At 38.5% G+C, this 16,368-nt stretch overlaps 2 protein-coding genes across 2 annotated transcripts in view; one reads left to right on the top strand and one right to left on the bottom strand.

Moving 5' to 3' along the window:
• The window catches only part of LOC126253344 (WW domain-binding protein 2), a 146,131-nt gene extending 141,445 nt beyond the window's left edge, over nucleotides 1–4,686 (bottom strand). The window contains exon 1 of the mRNA XM_049954611.1: nucleotides 4,538–4,686. Within this exon, the coding sequence (XP_049810568.1) occupies nucleotides 4,538–4,593 (56 nt within the window). The 5' untranslated portion in view covers nucleotides 4,594–4,686. The remainder of the gene's footprint in view (nucleotides 1–4,537) is intronic.
• Nucleotides 4,687–4,779: 93 nt separating this feature from the next.
• Nucleotides 4,780–16,368, top strand: part of LOC126253343 (equilibrative nucleoside transporter 4) — a 211,055-nt gene continuing 199,466 nt past the window's right edge. Inside the window, exons 1-5 of the mRNA XM_049954610.1 lie at nucleotides 4,780–4,999; nucleotides 5,081–5,271; nucleotides 5,384–5,538; nucleotides 5,633–5,761; nucleotides 5,908–5,982. Coding sequence (XP_049810567.1) covers nucleotides 4,967–4,999; nucleotides 5,081–5,271; nucleotides 5,384–5,538; nucleotides 5,633–5,761; nucleotides 5,908–5,982 — 583 coding nt within the window. The 5' untranslated portion in view covers nucleotides 4,780–4,966. The remainder of the gene's footprint in view (nucleotides 5,000–5,080; nucleotides 5,272–5,383; nucleotides 5,539–5,632; nucleotides 5,762–5,907; nucleotides 5,983–16,368) is intronic.

The raw sequence follows: 16,368 nt of genomic DNA, 5'->3' as shown, positions 1-16,368 counted from the left end.
AATTAGCCCAATAAAGAAAAGTCTACCATTCGCCTTCCTTACTACCAACCACTTACTTGATTTATATTTTATTCGGAAATAATAGTGTTTTTCCTCTCATCTGCACTATCTTGCCTTTTTCTGCATATGAAACACGCTGACATTCATGACACCAAGTACAAATTCTGTTTAAGTCATCATGTATCCTCCAAATTCAATGACAGTACTTTCCCATTTACTCCAATTCATCAGTAAAGAGTTGCATATTGCCACACACAGTATCTGGTAGAATATTTATGTATACAGAATAAAGAACAAGAGCAGTTGTATCACACTTCCCTGGGACACTCCTGACAACATTCTTGTCTCTGATAAACACTTGACATTTGGAACATTGTACTGTATTCCATTCCTTAAGGGGCCCCGGGAAGGTTCAAAATCATGAAATGTTCAATTTTTACTTTTTTTCATTTTAAAAATCTACATACTTTCCCCTTTCAATTGATATACAATTTATTCAGTTCAGAAGACTACAACCATTTTAAAAATATTTTTGAAATATGTTCTGAATGGGTATGACCCACTGTGGTGCTGTTAAACAGCTGTCAAATGTTTTACTCTGGAATCTACATGCTCATCATGTACATTTTAGTGATGTGAGACAAAATAAGTGTTTACAAAATAAGTGTTTACAAAATAAGTGTTTACAAAATAAGTGTTTACAAAATAAGTGTTTACAAAATAAGTGTTTACAAAATAAGTGTTTACAAAATAAGTGTTGTGGCTAACCTGTGACAGTTCGATATATATCGCTCGATTGTCATGTTTTTCATGTTTACTTACTCTTTCATAATCCTAAAAATATTTGCTGTGGATTATGTTCATCAAAGTTTCTGTATGATTGAAGGATAATCATGGGTAAAAAAAGTGACTAGAAATCCTCCGAAGGGTTTTAAGAAAAGGAGAAATTTTGGAAAGCCAAAGGTACGTGTAATTACCGTGAACAATAAAGACGATAACCAAATGTGTGAACCTCACTCGGTGGTACAGTTACCCATTGCAATGAAAGTGAGAAAGAAATTACTTCACAGATGAAGCTTGATTCAGTTAGAGAAAAGTGTGAATGTTTTATCGGTGAATCAGATGTGAATGAAATATTTGATATGTCAGTTCTCAACAGAATTTTTGCAAAGTATGTAAGATGTAGGGGAAGTGCAGTGAAGTCAGTCTGGAATTCACTATAAAAAATCATCTATGACTTGCCAGTGAAATGGAACTGAAGTGTGGTGAGCATTCATACATGACTACCTTTTTGAAACAGTGTCGCAGCAACTGCAAGTGAAGAAAACGATAGCAAAATTTATGAACAAAACATTAGATTTGTTTATGTCTTACGTACAATTGGTAAAGGTGCTACTGCAGGTGCAGTTTTCTGGGGCATGATGAATCTTCCAAATCCCCGAGCCAAGTTTACAAACTATAATAGATTTACAGGGTCTAAATTAGAAGTCATCTGTATAGAATCTATGAAGAAAGCTGTGGAAGAGGCAGTAATAGAAAACAAAGCTAATAGGGACTTAACTGTAGCATTCGATGGTACTTGGCGTAAATGGGTACACACGTCTCTTCATGGTGTAGTATCTGCCACCGGTGTATATATATATAGGAAAGTTTTATGTCTAGCAGTAATATCTAAATATTGTAGGTCTCCAGGAAAAAATAAAACACATGAAAATTATTACACAGCTAACTATAGTGGCAGTAGTGGCGGAATGGAAGTGGTTGCTGCTGCTAGTATACCTCAATATTCTGTTGTGTGTGTTATGACAGTGATTGTAAAAGTTTCGGTGGTGCTGTGCAGATATTTGAGTGCTTGGACATTTACAGAAATGAATGTGATCAAGACTTCGGCCACAAAGTTTCATACAAAAAAACAAAAACTCGGTGATGGTAAAGGGTTGGATGGGAAGGGAAGGTTAACTATTATGGAAAGGCTATTAGGCAAAACACACACGAAATGAAGATGACTGTTTGGGCTATTTTTTTCATACTTTTTCAACCTATGAAAGTCCCCATCATTACTTTGTGTCCCAAAGGAGAAAAGAGTTGATGTGAGTACAACAGGGGACTGCTAACTGGTAAAGTGTACACTCACAAACACAGTTTGCCTGATACAGTAATGGGGATGGAAAAACCTATTTTCAGAAACTTAGCCACACAGGAACTGTTGGAAAAGTGTGCTCATGGAAAATCTCAAAGCCCCAATGAAAGCGTAAATAGTGTAAAATGATCAAGAATCTCCAAGACTGTGTTTGTTGGAACACAAACACTTCACTTTGGTGTGTATGATGCTATTGCCACTTTCAATGATGGCAATATTGTAAGGTGCACAGTATTTCAAAATATGGTAATGAAGATAGGTTTCAACATGGTACGAACAATGCTTGCTTTATGAAACTTCCTGACAGATTAAAACTGTGTGCCAGACCGAGACTCGAACTCCAGACCTTTGCCTTTAACGGGCAAGTGCTCTACCATCTGAGGTACTCAAGCATGACTTGTGCCCCATCCTCACAGCTTTACTTCCACCAGTACCTCATCTCCTACTTTCGAGTCCCGGTCCGGCACACAGTTTTAATCTACCAGGAAGTTTCCTATCAGCGCACACTCCACTGCAGAGTGAAAATCTCATTCCGGATGCTTGCTTTAGACAAGGAACGTTTTCAGGCTGCTGACAGGGCTGTAAATAGTCTAGAAATACACGCCAGTGTAAACAGGAGGACAATGAGGAAGCTGGAGGAGGAGTTTGCAGAAGATGAAGATAATCCATCCTATGGACCTGGAATGCACTAAAAAGGTAATCCAAACTGTCACTCGATTCACAAAAGTTTTATTTTTTCAACAAATTACATGTTTTTACAGGATCTACCATAAGAATTAGCTTCCAATTTTCAGGAAATGTTACACAGTCCCTTCTGTGTAACTTAACACAGCCTTTTTCCAAAAACCTGTATATTATTGTATTTATAAACAGAAAATGACACAAAAGTAGTGAATTTTCATTACAATACAAAAATTAATCTCTAACAACAAAATTAATTTTTTAAAAACTACCTGTGTTAAGTTGTAGCCAATACTCCAACAAATAATCAGTGAAAATTTCAACTTCCTAGCTCAAATATTTTATGACAAAACATGTAACTTATAAGCACTATTTTAACATTGGAAAGATATGGCTTTCTGGAGCTCCTTATGAAACAAATGCTAAACAGAGTCCAAGCAGCACCAAGGAGAGCAGTGAAAGATGTTTTCAATGTATCTGAATGAATAATCTTTTACACTGACCTGACACAAAATCCTAAGAACTTTTTGTCTCCCACTGAACTATGTCAACAGGTCAAAGCAATCTACCCATATTCATGCCTATCAATCTGGCACTAAAACATAGGATTAAATAGATCATTGTGCAGCCCTACATATTAAACATACATTAATGAGATAAATTTCGCAAATTATATTATTGTAGAAAAGAATCTGTTAAATCAGTCTTCAATTAGTGTGATCATATGTCCAATTAAAACGTTAGTTGTGGTGCTGCACTGATCTGAAGTGCAGTTCAGGGCTCAGATGGTGAAACCAACTTGTGAATATAAAATAAACGTTATAAAGTAGTCCTAGTTTGAGATATACGTTACCTGTGCGTTTACTATGTTACATTATAAACATATAAAAATGGGACATAATTATAGAAAAACTGAATTACATACCAGTAACACACTTTTATATATATCACTGCATATTAAGAAATGATGAAGATATCAGGTACATCAACTGCTTACTGTAGTATTTCAGGCAGAAGCGATTTTCTCACGCCATGGATGCAGTGAACAACAATTTATAGATTAAATACTTAGTTTTGGATCTTGTCCACGTTACTGAAGTCAGAGTAACGCCCTAGCTGTTGTTTCCCATTATCAAACTACGTTCAAAACATTTGAAAACATTGCACTTCTAGATGTGACGAGAAATTTCGGGAATACACAAGAACGACAAATATCATATATCACTATTTAATAAAAATGGGAAATTGGCAAATGTTTAAAGGTTAATATAAATGTTTGAGCCCTATCTGAAAGAAGTACGTTGTTTTCAGTATAGTTTATTTTACGTGCATAAGAGGGACACGAGTCTTATAAATACAAAAGGGACGGTGGTGGTGGGGGGGGGGGGGGGGGGGGAGAAACCACCAATACAATCTCAGTACCAAGATGACATCAATTATTTGACTTCAATTTTAACTATTGCGTAATTTTGTAGAACACTTACTCAAATTCGGTATCGTTAGTACTGCTCAAATGTTGCTGTTACCGGTCTACAAATTATAGGAAAATATAATGGGCATGCAGGATTCAAATATAACGAGCAATTAAAGAAATAAAGCACGGGAACAGGGGAGTTTCCAACACAAATATTGACAGGTGATGTCAGAAAATTCGAGAGCGATAACAAATTTGTTCTTATCTTGCTACGAATGGATATTCGTTGAAGCACTACTGACCATTCTCCGGAATGAATTAACACGCCTCCGTTGGCGTGTGCTGTATTTAGCGACATTTCAAAAATTTCTATTTGCTCCCAGCCGAAAGCCACAATCACAACTTCCTCACTGAGAATGTGTCACTCACGATCGGTGTGCTTCCCGTTAGTGTCTTGTTTGCCATCACATGACTGCGTGACGTAACCTCCGGGAGTTAATACATCGTTGGTTTTAAGCGCAAAAATCAATGCACGTATTTTAACAGACATGCGTAGAAGTAGTTGTGCTGTGGCTTGGGAGTACGAAGGACTCTGTGTATATAAATATGAGGCACCCGTTGCATAAATATTGAAACATGACCGTCTTTCGACTGATAAATGCAGGAATGCCTGATGTGTGAGTTTATCGGCTCAAAAGGTCTCAAAACGCGATACGCTCTCCGCTCGAGAGATGCTGTCGGGCTCCATCGTAGCATTTGAATTTGTAAATAAAATGTATAGATAAAAACAGCCGCTATTGACATTGACACCTTTCGACAGTTGTAGAAAATTTGCAAAATTGCAGGCTGAGACAACTCCAACAACAATGGACGAAAACTTAAGCAGAGGATACATACAGTTAGGGAAAGCTCGCACAGCAAATGACTTCAGATTTACAAATGGTTTCAGCCATCTCTCGCCGCCAATTGATAAATGTAATTGCATATATTTTGCGCTTGTATTGGCTGGTGTCGGATTTCTTCTTCCTTATAACAGGCAAGCTTTTATGTGTTCCTGTGACGCAGAGAGTGTCAACAGGAGTGAAAGTATTTGCTACATATGGAACTGCACAAACTATAGCTTCAGTAATGAATTTTCTTTCTTACAGCTTCATTATTGCCGTGGATTATTTTCAAGCTCGTTATCCTGGGACTACCATTGTGTTTGACATGTCATTAGTTTACATTGTGATGGCATTTTTTGCCGTGCTTGCAAATAATGTTTTAGTTGAAACATTGTCCTTGGACACCCGGATCACATTTGGTAAATAGAAAAGCTCAGTATTCATACCATCACATTAGAAAAAAAAAAAAAAAAAAAGAGAATTACCACATGCAAATTACTTTTTATGTTGCAGGTTATCTGGTATCATTCATAACATTATTTTTTGTAGCGGTATGTGAAATATGGTGGGAAGCATTTGGAGCATCTACTTCATATACTATAAATCTAGTAGCTGTTGCTGTTGTTGCTCTTGGCTGCACAGGTAGGCATCAACTTAAGTATTCAGCATCTGTTGAGAGAATATTTCCCTGATGAAAACAGAGCCATGCTGAATGGAAATAGTAGATTGTATGTTGATTTATAATATAATGGACTCAACCATTTAGTTTTCAAAATGTTTCCTTTCAGTACAACAGTCAAGCTTTTATGGGTATACTAGTATGCTTCCAAGCAGGTATACACAAGCTGTAATGGCTGGAGAAAGTAAGTTTTCCTTTCTCATTCTCCTAGTTCTAAGTCATTTTCAGTGGCATAAAAATAAATAAATAACTTAAATAAACGTTTCACTTCCATCTCGAAATGTCAGTTATTTAATGAGAAATAAATCCCTTTTGCCAGGTGAATGTATACGGTGTTTAATCTTGAGATACAGCAGTGTATTTGTGACTTAGCATCATCTTTTAGACATGCTATGTTATCGTACCAGAAGGCTGATGTGCTTTCTCAGTCTCTTTTGTCATTCATCCATCATGTTCTGTAGGCCATGTCATGAAGGAGAATGTTTAGAGATGTAGAAGGGAACAAGGCTTGTATAAACAAAGAGAAGCAGCTAACACAAGCTTATCCTGTTTGTGCTATTAAGAGTGAATTGGTACTATATTCTGTTTCTGTTTAGAGGGCTAAATGTATTTAATAAAATTATACAAAAAATATTACTTTGAAAGAAGCTATTTCCATAGCTATGCATATATCAGTATGTTGAATACTTGTATCAGTTTACCTACTGATGCCAGGTGCCGGCTTAGTAACACGACATAAAAAGATGTTATTAACTTCGTAAGTGTATAAATAGAAAGAGAACAGAATACTGACAGTTTTTTTTTCATATATTATTTTTTGGAATTTAGGTTCTGGTTGCCAACACAGGTGTGGCATGCCCTGAGGTCTATGTTAGATTGGAAGGTGACAGGGTGTGAAATGGCAAAGACTTCAATTAATCTGACTCATGTTCCCCTGAGTCTTGCTGCTGTTTCAGAATTTATTTAATGCCATTAAACAAAGTGCTGCAGCAATTATTCAAATTTGCCATTACTGAACTACTTGAAACCTCATATGATTTGATTTTTTAAAAGTTTTGTCTGTTGATTACATATTTTACAAGTAGTGTACTAGTAATGTAGGACATATGATCACATATATACGGTATACTATTTTACTTATTTTCTAAAAGCAATTGGTTGCTTATAACATTAAAACCCGCAGTTTACTGGCCTAAGTTTAAGTGGATGGATGTTGCTGTTGTTGTTGTTGTTGTTGTTGTTGTGGTGGTCTTCAGTCCTGAGACTGGTTTGATGCAGCTCTCCATGCTACTCTATCCTGTACACGCTTCTTCATCTCCCAGTACCTACTGCAACCTACATCCTTCTGAATCTGCTTAGTGTATTCATCTCTTGGTCTCCCCCTACGATTTTTACCCTCCACGCTGCCCTCCAATACTAAATTGGTGATCCCTTGATGCCTCAGAACATGCCCTACCAACCGATCCCTTCTTCTGGTCAAGTTGTGCCACGAACTCCTCTTCTCCCCAATCCTACTCAGTACCTCCTCATTAGTTATGTGATCTACCCATCTAATCTTCAGCGTTCTTCTGTAGCACCACATTTCGAAAGCTTCTATTCTCTTCTTGTCCAAACTATTTACCGTCCATGTTTCACTTCCATACATGGCTACACTCCATACAAATACTTTCAGAAACGACTTCCTGACACTTAAATCTATACTCGATGTTAACAAATTTCTCTTCTTCATAAACGCTTTCCTTGCCATTGCCAGTCTACATTTTATATCCTCTCTACTTCGACCATCATCAATTATTTTGCTCCCCAAATAGCAAAACGCCTTTACTACTTTAAGTGTCTCATTTCCTAATCTAATACCCTCAACATCACCCGACTTAATTCGACTACATTCCATTATCCTCGTTTTGCTTTTGTTGATGTTCATCTTATATCCTCCCTTCAAGACACCATCCATTCTGTTCAACTGCTCTTCCAAGTCCTTTGCTGTCTCTGACAGAATTACAATGTCATTGGCGAAGCTCAAAGTTTTTATTTCTTCTCCATGGATTTTAATACCTACTCCGAATTTTTCTTTTGTTTCCTTTACTGCTTGCTCAATATACAGATTGAATAACATCGGGGAGAGGCTACAACCCTGTCTTACTCCCTTCCCAACCACTGCTTCCCTTTCATGTCCCTCGACTCTTATAACTGCCATCTGGTTTCTGTACAAATTGCAAATAGCCTTTCGCTCCCTGTATTTTACCCCTGCCACCTTTAGAATTTGAAAGAGAGTATTCCAGTCAACATGGTCAAAAGCTTTCTCTAAGTCTACAAATGCTAGAAACGTAGGTTTGCCTTTCCTTAATCTTTCTTCTAAGATAAGTCGTAAGGTCAGTATTGCCTCACGTGTACCAGTATTTCTACGGAATCCAAACTGATCTTCCCCGAGGTCGGCTTCTACTAGCTTTTCCATTTGTCTGTAAAGAATTCGTGTTAGTATTTTGCAGCTGTGGCTTATTAAACTGATTGTTCGGTAATTCTCACATCGGTCAACACCTGCTTTCTTTGGGATTGGAATTATTATATTCTTCTTGAAGTCTGAGGGTATTTCGCCTGTTTCATACATCTTGCTCACTAAATGGTAGAGTTTTGTCAGGACTGGCTCTCACAAGGCCGTCAGTAGTTCCAATGGAATGTTGTCTACTCCGGGGGCCTTGTTTCGACTCAGGTCTTTCAGTGCTCTGTCAAACTCTTCACGCAGTATCGTATCTCCCATTTCATCTTCATCCACATGCTCTTCCATTTCCATAATATTGTGCTCAAGTACATCGCCCTTGTATAGACCCTCTATATACTCCTTCCACCTTTCTGCTTTCCCTTCTTTGCTTAGAACTGGGTTTCCATCTGAGCTCGTGATGTTCATACAAGTGGTTCTCTTATCACCAAAGGTCTCTTTAATTTTCCTGTAGGCAGTATCTATCTTACCCCTAGTGAGATAAGCCTCTACATCCTTACATTTGTCCTCTAGCCATCCCTGCTTAGCCATTTTGCACTTCCTGTCGATCTCATTTTTGAGACGTTTGTATTCCTTTTTGCCTGCTTCATTTACTGCATTTTTATATTTTCTCCTTTCATCAATTAAATTCAATATTTCTTCTGTTACCCAAGGATTTCTACTAGCCCTCGTCTTTTTACCTACTTGATCCTCTGCTGCCTTCACTACTTCATCCCTCAAAGCTACCCATTCTTCTTCTACTGTATTTCTTTCCCCCATTCCTGTCAACTGTTCCCTGAAACTCTGTACAACCTCTGGTTCTTTCAGTTTATCCAGGTCCCATCTCCTTAAATTCCCACCTTTTTGCAGTTTCTTCAGTTTTAATCTACAGGTCATAACCAATAGATTGTGGTCAGAGTCCACATCTGCCCCTGGAAATGTCTTACAATTTAAAACCTGGTTCCTAAATCTCTGTCTTACCATTATATAATCTATCTGATACCTTTTAGTGTCTCCAGGGTTCTTCCATGTATACAACCTTCTATCATGATTCTTAAACCAAGTGTTAGCTATGATTAAGTTATGTTCTGTGCAAAATTCTACCAGACGGCTTCCTCTTTCATTTCTTACCCCAATCCACATTCACCTACTACGTTTCCTTCTCTCCCTTTTGCTACTGGCGAATTCCAGTCACCCATGACTATTAAATTTTCGTCTCCCTTCACTATCTGAATACTTTCTTTTATTTCATCATACATTTCTTCAATTTCTTCGTCATCTGCAGAGCTAGTTGGCATATAAACTTGTACTACTGTAGTAGGTGTGGGCTTCGTATCTATCTTGGCCACAATAATGCGTTCACTAAGCTGTTTGTAGTAGCTTACCCGCGTTCCTATTTTCCTATTCATTATTAAACCTACTCCTGCATTACCCCTATTTGACTTTGTGTTTATAACCCTGTAGTCACCTGACCAGAAGTCTTGTTCCTCCTGCCACCAAACTTCACTAATTCCCACTATATCTAACTTTAACCTATCCATTTCCCTTTTCAAATTTTCTAACCTACCTGCCCGATTAAGGGACCTGACATTACACGCTCCGATCCGTAGAACGCCAGTTTTCTTTCTCCTGATAACGACATCCTCTTGACTAGTCCCCGCCCGGGGATCCAAATGGGGGACTATTTTACCTCCGGAATATTTTACCCAAGAGGACGCCATCATCATTTAATCACACAGTAAAGCTGCATGCCCTCGGGAAAAATTACGGCTGTAGTTTCCCCTTGCTTTCAGCCGTTCGCAGTACCAGCACAGCAAGGCTGTTTTGGTTATTGTTACAAGGCCAGATCAGTCAATCATCCAGACTGTTGCCCTTGCAGCTACCGAAAAGGCTGCTGCCCCTCTTCAGGAACCACACGTTTGTCTGGCCTCTCAACAGATACCCCTCCGTTGTGGTTGTACCTACGGTACGGCTATCTGTATCGCTGAGGCACGCAAGCCTCCCAACCAACGGCAAGGTCCATGGTGCATGGGGGGAGTGGATGGATAAGATAGTGAAATAAACTAAGGTGCATATTTTAATTGGAATGATATAACTAAATAAATTACCTTTTACAAATTAAAATGCAATTTATCATCATAACTTGAGCTGAAATACAAAATTTTGTCCTCATGACATGAGTATCGCATTTTTACTTTTAAAGCTATGTTATTAGCTAAGTGATTTTCTCTACCATTAAGCTAATGGATGCCTTGTAACTCTATGAATTCCTTCATTTTATAGAAAGGTTCTTCTTTGAGGCAAGTTTTTAATTTTCTTTAAGTGTCCCAGTTTAGAAGATGATCCCAGCTCGACCATCTTCAATTTTGATGAAATTTGTACAGGATGTACCTGAGAGCCCTACATGAGCTTATGCAACATTTCAGGCTCACCTGTAACTTGGTTGAGGTGTGCTGGAGCCATTTTCGTGAAGACCACTTTTACAGAGACCGAAAAGTCGTGAAGAAATCGTAAAGTTTGGCATTACACTGTTCCTAATGTAAAAGAGATAGACTCTTGCTTCTGGGTATAGTGGTACAACTTTGTGTGCTCTGTACACAACACATACTGGTATCTTGTACACTATCAATTTTCTTCTTATAGCCAGCAACATCTTCGTCTTCGTTTGGGTCTGCAGAAATAATTAATCACATCATAGCCTCTTATTATTAGATTAATACTTCTAGTTTTTTGTTGTCTAGGTATTGAATATTTTGATGCAAGGCTTTAATTATAGTTTCCTTTTGATGTCTCTGGAGTTGTTGAATCTGTTGTGGCTACAGACTGACATGTGACCAAATTGTATTCATTATTATTTATTTTGTCTTTCTTCTCTTTTATTGGCTGTGGAATAAAGGACAGAATACCGAGTTGAGGGCACAGGAGGCTAATAACAGAAATGAAGAAATTGGTTCTCAGCTCTTGGCTAGATTAATGTAGTTTATTAAACAAATTGTTCCAGACTCTATGTCTACAGGTTCTTGGTGAAACCTTGTCCAGTTAATGGCTGATGCAAGCTAAATACTACTACACACAGTCATGTCACCAAGAAATTTAAAATTCACGGACATTACATTGGCAGTCAGTGTTTCTTGGTGGCCACTGAAAGCAGGGCCTACTTTTGCAAACTGTACCTTCTGTGTCTGGTTTGAGAGAGATACTTGCACATGCAATGAATGGCCAGTAGGCTGTATTGGTTTGATTTATTTGGCAACATTATTAGAGGATATTACATGGACCACCTTCTCAGTTAACCTTTGTATGTCTAATTTTTAAAATACTGACAATATTCTCAGAATGGCAAAACCTCGATTAAGACTGTTGGGTACATTTATGATGGCTTAATGTAATAATTTTTATTGCACCTGAAGACATGGCTGTAAGTCGTGAAACTGGTAGTGTGGTCAATTAAGATCCAATTTATCAGCTGGTATTTTCGTTCATCAATAGTGGTATCAAATTCAGCTGGTCAAGAAACTTAGCCCAATGTGCTTGCACTACGGAGCCATTTCTTACTTTGTTAACAGAGAAATAATGCTGTTGTCATATTTTGCATATTTCCATTGTACACTCTTCTACATTGTAATCATCTGCAAAAATGCTGCAGGAGCTGAAAAAAAATCTTCAAACCTCAGAAACAACCTGTGGGATTAATATATGAGGTCTCTGACATTGTAGGCTCTCCCGGTGTAACAAGTCTTGAAAGTCTCTTTGGGTTTGCTGTCGGATCCTAAAATCGATTCGATATCTCGGCGATCCAACTGGTCGCCATCTTCAGGAAAATGCTGTGTCTGCTGATGAGTTCCACTGAGAACTCCAGTTCTCAGCAGGACTCATCAGCAGACACAGCATTCTCCTGAAGCTTGCGCTATTCGTTCACGAGACCCAGAGGGCCATAGACATGGGTTCCCAGGTAGATGCCGTGTTTCTTGACTTCCGCAAGGCGTTCGATACAGTTCCCCACAGTCGTTTAATGAACAAAGTAAGAGCATATGGACTATCAGACCAATTGTGTGATTGGATTGAAGAGTTCCTAGGTAACAGAACGCAGCATGTCATTCTCAATGGAGAGAAGTCTTCCAAAGTAAGAGTGATTTCAGGTGTGCAGCAGGGGAGTATCGTTGGACCGTTGCTATTCACAATATACATAAATGACCTTGGGGATGACATCGGTAGTTCACTGAGGCTTTTTGCGGATGATGCTGTGGTATATCGAGAGGTTGTAACAATGGAAAATTGTACTGAAATGCAGGAGGATCTGCAGCGAATTGACGCATGGTGCAGGGAATGGCAATTGAATCTCAATGTAGACAAGTGTAATGTGCTGCGAATACATAGAAAGAAAGATCCCTTATCATTTAGCTACAATATAGCAGGTCAGCAACTGGAAGCAGTTAATTCCATAAATTATCTTGGGAGTACGCATTAGGAGTGATTTAAAATGGAATGATCATATAAAGTTGATCGTCAGTAAAGCAGATGCCAGACTGAGATTCATTGGAAGAATCCTAAGGAAATGCAATCTGAAAACAAAGGAAGTATGTTACACTACGCTTGTTCACCTACAGCTTGAATACTGCTCAGCAGTGTGGGATCTGTACCAGATAGGATTGATAGAAGAGATAGAGAAGATCCAATGGAGAGCAGCGAGCTTCGTTACAGGATCATTTAGTAATCGCGAAAGCGTTATGGAGATGATAGATAAACTCCAGTGGAAGACTCTGCAGGAGAGACGCTCAGTAGCTCGGTACGGGCTTTTGTTGAAGTTTCGAGAACATACCTTCACCGAGGAGTCAAGCAGTATATTGCTCCCTCCTACGTATATCTTGTGAAGAGACCATGAGGATAAAATCAGAGGGATTAGAGCCCACACAGAGGCATACCAACAATCCTTCTTTCCATGAGCAATACGAGACTGGAATAGAAGGGAGAACCGATAGAGGTACTCAAGGTACCCTCCGCCACACACCTTCAGGTGGCTTGCGGAGTATGGATGTAGATGTAGAGATGACGACCAGTTTGATCGCTGAGATACTGAAATCAAGTCGATTTTAGGATCCGGCAGCAAACCTGAAGAGACTTTCAAGAATATGGAGTCTCTCTCTTAACATCGTGAAGGGATCTCTTCAAGTCTCTCTGAATATTTATTTTCGTAGGGCAATATACATACTCACTGACAATGTTTATAGCTGACAACACGGAATTATTTCAAAAAAATTCTGATGTTCACAAGCACAACACAACACTGATGAAAAATTTCCTCTATGACTCTGTTACTCTCATGAAAGTACACAGCAGACATTATGGTTAATGTATGAAAGTATACAATAAGCTTCTTCTCAACATAAGAAAGGAAATTAACAATGTACAGGTTTTCAAAAGGGACATTCCATGTAAAGTGTCCTAGGGCTCCCAGCTCGACCATCTTCAATTTTGATGAAATTTGTACAGGATGTATCTGAGGGCCCTACATGAACTTATGCAAAGTTTCAGGCTCACCTGTAACTTGGTTGAGGTGCTAGAGTCATTTTCGTGACTACCACTTTTACAGAGACCGAAAAGTCAAGAAGAAATCGTCAAGTTTGGCATTACACTGTCCCTAATGTAAAAGAGCTAGACACTTGCTTCTTGGTATAGTGGTACAACGTTGTGTGCTCTACACACAAATGTTGCAAATAGGGTTCAGAAAGCAATAAATTTGGCATAAGCTCATTTCAAAGTGGGCAGCAAATCATGTCGCGAGAAATTTGCCCATAGACGTGGTCTTTTTCCAAACTACTGTCTGTATGTGTGTTTAGTATATCACAAATTTTGGATTGGCTTGTGTGTTTAATTACTGTGCTACCATCCTGTAAATTTGCTAAAAAACATGAATGTATCAAAATATACCCATGTTCAAAGTCGTATATCTCAATATGGACACCTACCACATTACATTCATTAACACCATTCAACAGAGCACATTTCATTCTATTAGGAAAACTTAGTTTTATTTTGTCTCTTTGGGTAAGGTGCAAAACTATTGCCTAAAATTTGGAATATTGTTGATTATATCTTCATTGTTTAAATATTCATTTTGCTGTTTATTCGGTGATTTTAAACCTGTTTGTGACAGGTTCATTGCTAAATTTAACCATTTAACTGTACTAGAGACTGCTACATAATTTTTGGGGAGCTGAATGCTGGAGTTCTCAGCGGGACTCACCAGACACAGCATTCTCCTGAAGATGGCGACCAGTTGGATCGCTGAGATATCGAATCGAATTGATTTTAGGATCCGGCAGCAAACCCGAAGAGACTTTCAAGACTTGTTACGCCGGGAGAGCCTACAGCGTCAGAGATCCCATATATTAATCTCACAGGTTGTTTCTGAGGTTTGAAGTTTTTTTTTTCGGCTCCTGCAGCATTTTTCCATGTGATTACAATGTAGGAGAGAGTAGATTGGAAATATGCATAATATGACAGCATTATTTCTCTGTTAACAAAGTGAGAAATGGCTCCTAGTGCAAGCACTTTGAGCTAAGTTTCTTGACCAGCTGATCAACTGAATTTGATACCATTATTGATGAATGAAATAACCAGCTGATAAACTTGATCTTAATTGACCACACTACCAGTTTCATGGCTTACACCCATGTCTTCAGTTGCAATAACAATTATTACATTGTTGTTGTTGTTGTTGTTGTTGTGGTCTTCAGTCCTGAGACTGGTTTGATGCAGCTATCCATGCTACTTTGCCCTGTGCAAGCTTCTTCATCTCCCAGTACCTACTGCAACCTACATCCTTCTGAATCTGCTTAGTGTATTCATCTCTTGGTCTCCCTCTACGATTTTTACCCTCCACGCTGCCCTCCAATGCTAAATTTGTGATCCCTTGATGCCTCAAAACATGCCCTACCAACCGATCCCTTCTTCTAGTCAAGTTGTGCCACAAACTTCTCTTCTCCCCAATCCTATTCAATACCTCCTCATTAGTTACGTGATCTACCCACCTTATCTTCAGCATTCTTCTGTAGCACCACATTTCGAAAGCTTCTATTCTCTTCTTGTCCATACTAGTTATCGTCCATGTTTCACTTCCATACATGGCTACACTCCATACAAATACTTTCAGAAACGACTTCCTGACACTTAAATCTATACTCGATGTTAACAAATTTCTCTTCTTCAGAAACGATTTCCTTGCCATTGCCAGTCTACATTTTATATCCTCTCTACTTCGACCATCATCAGTTATTTTACTCCCTAAATAGCAAAACTCCTTTACTACTTTAAGTGTCTCATTTCCTAATCTAATTCCCTCAGCATCACCCGATTTAATTTGACTACATTCCATTATCCTCGTTTTGCTTTTGTTGATGTTCATCTTATATCCTCCTTTCAAGACACTGTCCATTCCATTCAACTGCTCTTCCAAGTCCTTTGCTGTCTCTGACAGAATTACAATGTCATCGGCGAACCTCAAAGTTTTTACTTCTTCTCCATGAATTTTAATAACTACTCCGAATTTTTCTTTTGTTTCCTTTACTGCTTGCTCAATATACAGATTGAATAACATCAGGGAGAGGCTACAACCCTGTCTTACTCCCTTCCCAACCACTGCTTCACTTTCATGCCCCTCGACTCTTATAACTGCCATCTGGTTTCTGTACAAATTGTAAATAGCCTTTCGCTCCCTGTATTTTACCCCTGCCACCTTCAGAATTTGAAAGAGAGTATTCCAGTCAACATTGTCAATAGCTTTCTCTAAGTCTACAAATGCTAGAAACATAGGTTTGCCTTTTCTTAATCTTTCTTCTAAGATAAGTCGTAAGGTTAGTATTGCCTCACGTGTTCCAACATTTCTACGTAATCCAAACTGATCTTCCCCGAGGTCCGCTTCTACCAGTTTTTCCATTTGTCTGTAAAGAATTCGTGTTAGTATTTTGCAGCTGTGACTTATTAAACTGATAGTTCGGTAATTTTCACATCGGTCAACACCTGCTTTCTTTGGGATTGGAATTATTATATTCTTCTTGAAGTCTGAGGGTATTTCACCTGTCTCATACATCTTGC

Source organism: Schistocerca nitens, chromosome 4, assembly GCF_023898315.1.
Source record: "Schistocerca nitens isolate TAMUIC-IGC-003100 chromosome 4, iqSchNite1.1, whole genome shotgun sequence".
NCBI lineage: Eukaryota > Metazoa > Arthropoda > Insecta > Orthoptera > Acrididae > Schistocerca > Schistocerca nitens.
Note: the sequence above shows the minus strand (reverse complement) of the source record. Positions and strands in the feature narration are given on the sequence as shown.